We start from the raw sequence: 7,248 nt of genomic DNA, 5'->3' as shown, positions 1-7,248 counted from the left end.
TACCCTCTACAACCCGATGGTTCAGACTTGAAATGCAAAAAGGAGACACTGGTCAAGTGGTTAAGTAGCTTGCCTTGAGTTCCGGCGATCCCTAGCCTGCAAGCAGGCTCTTCCGCGCTGCATTAAGCTCTACTCAAGCTATCAAGCCATGTGGCAGCTGGTCTTAATTTTTAACATTCAGTTAGAGTTCAGGGTATGATAAAGAATATACAACTAGACCTGCAAGCGAAAGATCTTTATCATAAAGAATATACAACTGGAACTGCGAGTGAAGGATCTTTATCCCTAAAGCCTCCGTCGAGCTCAAAATTATTGTCCTCAAATTGACTTTTAGTACATACAGAAATTAGGCTGTTGAAAAGGCAGCACCTGAACTGTACTCAGGCTCCCCTCCCCTCCTATATCCCCGTTAGTCTAGTGCTTAAAGGTGATCTAGCTGATGGGCGTCTCCTGTATTTTGGCCTAGAAGCGAAGGAAGCGCTTACTTGTTTTTTTTTCTTCTGTGTTTTAGGTGGCTGAGACTTTGCGCACGGAGTGCTTACCGTAAACGATATAAAGAGACAGTGGATTTCATTACCATACAGGGAAGAATGAAGTTTATTCGACCCATATACAAGTGAGTGGTTTTACAAAAGGTGCATGTGGGAGGTTCTGCCGAATAGATCATTTTCGAAATATCAAATATTGAGCTTGATAGTGAGGCAGTGAGGACAAAAACAATAGAAACGCGTTGGAATGAATGTGGAAAATATTTACATATTATCCACTTTCCTTTGATTTTGTCCTCTAAATCTTTCTTTCAAGCTGAATATTACTATATCGAAAAAGGCCAATTTCAGGGGGGGGGGGGAGGGGGTAAAGGTTAGGGCTTTTGGCCAACATAGAGCTTCGGAGGTCATCGGTACGGCCCCGTTAAGGAGGGATCGGATTTTTTTCCGAGTATCTCCGAGAGTCGTCGAAAAATACCTCTCTTCGAAATTAGTAATTTTGGAAGATTGTGGTACGCCAACATAAGGTGGTTTTCAAACGGGAAATGATGAGGGCTACGTCAAATTAAAAACATGTTTTTTACGGCCATAAAGTAACAAGCAAGAGAGGGCATCCCACGCTGTTCAGATCCCGAGGGGTTTAGGCACCAGCCAATCATATGGCGGGAATAGACCCTTTGCATAAATGGCGCCCAAATTTGAGTAAAAATACTGTATGCATCCTTAGCCTCGTGTTTATGTTTCAAGACAAAGGATTTTTCTCATGAATGTGAGGCTAAGGATGTATCAAGTATTGTTATGCAAATTTGGGCGCCATTTATGCAAAGGGTCTATGTGTTCTCTGTCTGTCAACAGTGTTCGACACTAACGCTTGCCCGATCGCCCGGGGCAAGCGAAATATATCCGTGGGAGCCTTCATCTCCTACATCCGTGGGAGCCTTCATCTCCCACTTTGTTTGTATGAAGTAGCGTTTTTAATTTCCTGACCTATCTATTTTTAGAACCACTTTCGCACCATTCGTTGTCATGGTAAACGTCAATAACAATTGAAAAGGGAACGGGAGGCGTTTTCCAAACTTTTGAGTCTTGTTTCTCGCATTCGACCGCCATCTTGGATCGCCGATTCATGCGGACCACTTTGGGAAAATTCTGTAATTAGCGCGGCAAATTTAAAAAAGTTATTTCTAAAAATAGATAGATCAGGAAAAACGCCATCTCACCTAGGGAAGCCAGTTGGAGGCTCTGCCGTGGGCAAGTAAAACAACTTTTTAAGACTTGCCCGATGGGGCAATCAGAAATTTGTTTGACTAATATTTTGCGGAACGATTTGATTTGCAAAGAAGAAAGTGACTAGTAAAATGTCGTAGTCACCGCAAACACACTAAAAAAAAATAATAAGCGTTACATCTCTTTCCTGTCGTTTATTTTTCTGTTAAACTTCAAAACTGATTGGAAGGAGGAGCCAGCTAGGGAACCCAGTTTTCGCACGGCCAAATTGATATGGAACGCGCAAGCGCACAAGACAATTCTACCTTTTGTCACGCAATTTCAACCAGCTTTGAAAGGCTTAAAGAACATCCGGCATAATGCTGTACAAATAATTATACGTTATTATTTTTATTCTTCAGGGAGTTGTACGCACGAGAAGAGTCCAAGGATTTAGCTGTGAAAACATTTGAGGAACATCGTCACTTCTATCACCCTATAGCAGAGGCGCTAATTGCAAAGGATTTGCATCTTGCTTGAGAATGGTTCTTTGAGAATGCAATAATGACCAGGATGAAGTTATTGAAAGAAACTCATTACAAGTCTACTTCTAAGTCCTATCCACGTTTTTGTGTTATCAAAATTCTCCGTTATCGTTTTCATCCACATTAGCTTTTCGTACGTTTTTGCGTATCCACACTAAAACGCTCAAAAACGACCAAAACAACCGATTAAATAGGGAGCTTAAGGTGATTCCCTGGTTTTGCATTGCGCAACCCGACTGCGCATAATTTCTTGCGTCATTGGCTCGCGCATTAGCTCGCGCTCATTGATAAAATGGCTGATTTTCACTGACGCCGAGCTTAATCTGTCAAGGAATGGCTATTTTCTCCTGAACGAGCACGGTAACACCCTCTTTTTAATGGTGTTATATACTCGTAATAGGTACACGGAAAACATATTTTAAGGGGAAAAAATTTTGGATAGTAGAAGTTGTAGTATTTATATATAAATGACGTGAAAACTGCATTTGGAGCCAGACACCGAGTGTGAGGTGATGTTGCAGCGGTCCAATTTGTTTACTTTTTTTTCCAAGATCGAGCAATTTGAAATCACTTTACTGAAAGATTTTGGCCCGAACAAACAAGTAGGCTCAAGTTTTCAGTAATATCTGGTAGCTTCTGCTATATAAGTACAATTTTTCGGGTTGATCAAGATTCAAACGCTTCTCGCGTCATTCGGTAAAAAATACTTAAAATAAAGGGCATGCAGCGCGAAAACAAGCACGGTGACCCCATCTTTTTGCCGCATTTTTCTAATGTCCTGTTCATGAGTATCAATTGTGCGAAGTTTAGGATAGTACGTCATTTTTAGGATGGTGCGTCATTTGCGAGGGAATTACCTTTCAAAAATGACGTTTTTGAGCCTGCCGCCTCCACAGGCTTTCCCAAGGCTTAGTGGGAAAAAGGACTTTGAACGCGTGGTGCTGGAGACGAGCGAGAAGCGCGGGTGGGGAATGGTGGGAGCTAGGGCAGAGCACGAGCGGGGAGTGATGGGAAGGAAAGAGAGAAGAACGCCTTCTCTCTCCTTCCCTTCGCCCCCGCTCTCCTTATTAACTCAAACATCCCCCAATAAATCGTTGGTTGGATGATCCCATCATTTCTGTTATCCGGCGGGGCCTTCGCGGCACCAGAAAACGAAGGGTTCCGGAGACATAGGATTCTAGGACTTCCGAAGTTCACATACGAGTCGTCAATAGTACTAATCATGGCGGCGCTCAGAAGCATTACACTAGAAGAGTCTCTATGTGAAGTTTTAAGTGGCCTCAACTTAGAAAGCCTGTCGCTTCGTGTCGAACTGAAAAAAGCAATAAGTAATATCGTAGTTTTTAATAAAGATCATTTTACCGACCGGCTTAGAGCCAGATGGCTCCGTGGCCCCACGTCGGCCGTTTTTACTTCCGATTCAAGATTTTGTTGTTCGCAATCTAACCAATGAAAAAATTTTAGTTTCCTGTCTCCAGAGCCCTTCCCTCTCTCTTGCGAAGGCCCCGCCGGCTAACAGAAACGATAGAGTCTGGGAATGAGAATGCCAAATTGGAAGGAAAAGCGTTCCATTTGATAGATAGAAACTTCGGAAATTTACTGCTGAAATTATGACCGAATGCATCTCGCCCAAATTAATCCGCGATTCTAACCTTGGTACAGTTGCACCGACATGTGTAATTGAATTAGCCACAAGAAGCCAGTTCTGTTTGAAGTAGCAAAGAAATTTCTTACTTTCATGGCACCTTCATGTATTCTTTGATTGTGTATGCTTTCTCCTATATGATGTAAACACAATTCACAATTATTGAATCGAAAAGAAAAGAAGCTTATTTCAGCATTTTTGGATATTTTTTCAGGTGGTAAAGAGAGGTTTTTTCTTTTTTTTTTAATACAGGTGACCGCATTTACATGAAGTACTGTTTTGTATTGGCTTCCAACACGACTCAAAATAAAGCAATGTCTTGTTAACTTTATGTATCAACTACTCTGAGTAAAAAAGTGAAGAATTTTTCAAAGGAGAGTGCTCTTCTAGTGATACATACGTTATCTTGAGCTACGAATTAACACGACCCTAGGACTCTCGCTATATTTAACAACGATTCGCTGAAGGCGAGGTGAATGATTGTTTTAGTGTAATTACATAGGTGATCATTTGAAAAATATGGATCTTTTAAAAACAATTTTTCGTCCGTCACCTCGACAAAACGGCTTCGGCCGTTTTGAAAAAAAAAAACACTTAGGTGATTATCGTGTAATAATCACCTCAAGTGCAACCAATCAGAGCAGAGAATGTTCAATAATCACCTACGTAATTCTATTAATGAGAATTTAGCACTTTATCAGAATATCTGCTGTTTTAAAGTCATAGAACGATAGGATCACGAGACAATTCAGTGATAAATATCAGAATGGTGGTTTCATTGAAAGTCTCCAAAAGTCACCGTAATCACGGGAATCGTGAACCAAACACTTTTCCAATTCCTTCGGCTTTAGCCGCAAAGGTACAATTGTAGGGCTTAACTTTTAACAACTATCCGTGTCCTTCACCAAACTCGAGTGTAACATCGTCGCCAATAAGTACAAAAGGTGCCCAGTATTTCACTTCACCGAACTCGTCAGATTCCCTCATAGATTTCGTACCTTGGCGAAGAGCTTCACTGGCGCTTCTGCCTCTAGCCAACTCCTGGTAGAAAGTTTTCATAAACTCCAGAGTGGCTTGGTCATCTATCGCCCAAAGTGACACTAGGACAGAGCGAGCACCAGCGCCCAAAAAGGCCCGTGCAATACCAACCACGCCCTCGGCCTTGATCTCACCTCGGCCGCTGTGACAGCAACTGAGGACAACAATCCTTGCTCGAAGCTTAGCATTCAACACATCTGTAATTGTCAGAAGATAGTCTTCCTCTTTGGGTAGCGCCGCCTTTCGTAAAGTGTTTGGAGACAATGCAATTTCTCCTGTTGCCATGCGACCATGAGCTGCAATGTGTACCAGCGCAACCGAGGGAAGTCGGCTCAATACCTCGTTTTTTGTCGCTTCTCTTCCCGTCAGGGGTTTAGTGTCGAGTATTCGTCCAATCATTTCCACCTCTTCCTTGGCACATGGCAACTGCTCTAGTATTTTCTCCCCAGGAATGACAATTTCTTGCACCCACGGATCTCCCACTAACAAGGCTCCATTCTTGCAGTGATAATCTTCTGGACAATTGGCGATCATCTTCAAACTTGTTAAAGATGGAATGAGACGGATTCTCAGTGATTCACTCAGATACTTTGAATTTTTGTCCATCAACGCGGCGTAGGGAGCCAACCATAAGAGACCTTCTGGAACAACAGCGAGTTCATCTCCATCAATGGAATCTGCGATTGGAGCAATGATGATGTCATACAGTGATCTCAAAGCGTTTGACTGGAGGTGTTCGGGACGGGTGTGTGTCTGAGAAGACCTCTCATTTTCTATCCTGTCTTCCTTCTCGTCATTTAGTGATCGATCCTCGCACTTTGCCCCTTTTCTTGATCTTACGCCGATGCAATCGAAAGCACTCTTCATTAACGAACGAAAGGAAGTTGTGGTGTCGAAGTCGCCAAGTCTAATAAAGCTTACTTCAACAACATTACCGTCTCGAATAAGCCATGAATTCACGTGAATGTTCGTCATTGCGACAAACACTGTATTTGACGGAAGATAACTTAAATCTTCGATGACATTGTCTTCCGGTGTAGATGACTGATTATCTGATGGTGAAAGCCCATAGTTGTATTTCATAAGATCTTTCAAAGCTTGCGTTCGACCTTCCTCAGCAGCCGACAAAGCCTCTGTCACCTTGTCTAGCTTCAGTAAAACACACCACAGCCTTGTGTAACAATTTTGGTACAAATGACGCAGATTTATTTTCCACTCATCCTTAAGGTGAAGGCGAGCTCTAACGTCGTTAACAAGCCTCACACTTGACTTGTAGCAAGCAAGCGCGTCAATATAACATCCCTGTGTTTCGTAGACGCAACCAAGATTGTTGTTAGCGGCTCCTTCGCCGATGATGTCCTTTACCTCCTTTGAAACTTCAAGTTGTCGTTTGTAAAAGTTTAGGGCGTTTTGAAAATCTTGAAGTCCTCTAAGAGCATTGCCAACATTGCCGCAAGCTTTTGCCACTTGAGCTCTTTCACCCAGATTTTCGGCGATTTCAAGGTGCAGTTTATGGCACTCAACAGCTTTTTCAAAATCCCCCAGACTGTCATAATCGTTTCCAAGATTACCATACGCTTTACCCTCCCCAGGCTTGTCGCCAACCTCTTTAGCAACTTTAAGACTGAGTTCATGATAATGGATGGCTTCTTTGTAGTCACCCAGACCCTGATAATCGTTTCCAAGGTTGAGGTACGCTATTGCTTCGTGGGCCTTGTTGCCCACTTTTCTTGTTAAATCAACTTGTAGTTCATGATATCGTAGAGCTGTTTTTAGATCACCCAGACTTTGGAAAGCATTTCCTAGATTGCCGTACGAAGATCCTTCTCTGCTCTTGTCCCCCATTTCTCTGGAGATTCGTAAACAGACTTCATGGCATTCTACTGCTTTCTTGATATAACCGAGTTGCTGATAACTGTTGCCGAGATTTTCATAGGCGAACCTCTCTCCAATCCTGTCTCCAACGGATTTGAAAATGTCTAGCGATAGGTTTTGGTAATGAATTGCTTTTTCCACGTCTCCTAGCCTCTTATAATCATAGCCAAGGGAAATATTACTGTATGCCTCAGTAATTCTGTCGCCCACTTCCTTGGTTATTTCCAAGCTTCGTTCATGAAAGGTGATTGCCTTTTTGAAATCTCCGATACTCTGATAAACCAGTCCTAAACTATAATTCGCTTCCCCTTCTTCATTCTTGTTTCCGGTCTGTTTCGCTATTTCTAAATGTAAATGATAGTGGGAAAGAGCCTTTTCGTAATCTCTGAAAATTTTATAACTGTTGCCCAGGTTTGCGTAAGCTCGTCCTTCTTCTGTCTTGTCTCCTGTC

At 42.4% G+C, this 7,248-nt stretch overlaps 2 protein-coding genes across 3 annotated transcripts in view; one reads left to right on the top strand and one right to left on the bottom strand.

Moving 5' to 3' along the window:
- The window catches only part of LOC138057377 (leukotriene A-4 hydrolase-like), a 32,016-nt gene extending 27,758 nt beyond the window's left edge, over nucleotides 1-4,258 (top strand). For both annotated transcript variants that reach the window (XM_068903408.1, XM_068903407.1), the window contains exons 19-20: nucleotides 512-616; nucleotides 2,117-4,258. In XM_068903408.1, the coding sequence (XP_068759509.1) occupies nucleotides 512-616; nucleotides 2,117-2,234 (223 nt within the window). In that variant the 3' untranslated portion in view covers nucleotides 2,235-4,258. The remainder of the gene's footprint in view (nucleotides 1-511; nucleotides 617-2,116) is intronic.
- A 215-nt stretch (nucleotides 4,259-4,473) lies between these two features.
- On the bottom strand, nucleotides 4,474-6,881 carry LOC138057573 (tetratricopeptide repeat protein 28-like). The gene has a single exon (XM_068903545.1). The coding sequence runs from the start codon at nucleotides 6,765-6,767 to the stop codon at nucleotides 4,773-4,775; it is 1,995 nt and encodes a 664-aa protein (XP_068759646.1). The 5' UTR covers nucleotides 6,768-6,881; the 3' UTR covers nucleotides 4,474-4,772.
- Nucleotides 6,882-7,248: the final 367 nt, after the last annotated feature.

The sequence above is a fragment of the Montipora capricornis genome, chromosome 7 (genome assembly GCF_036669925.1).
Source record: "Montipora capricornis isolate CH-2021 chromosome 7, ASM3666992v2, whole genome shotgun sequence".
Lineage (NCBI taxonomy): Eukaryota > Metazoa > Cnidaria > Anthozoa > Scleractinia > Acroporidae > Montipora > Montipora capricornis.
Note: the sequence above shows the minus strand (reverse complement) of the source record. Positions and strands in the feature narration are given on the sequence as shown.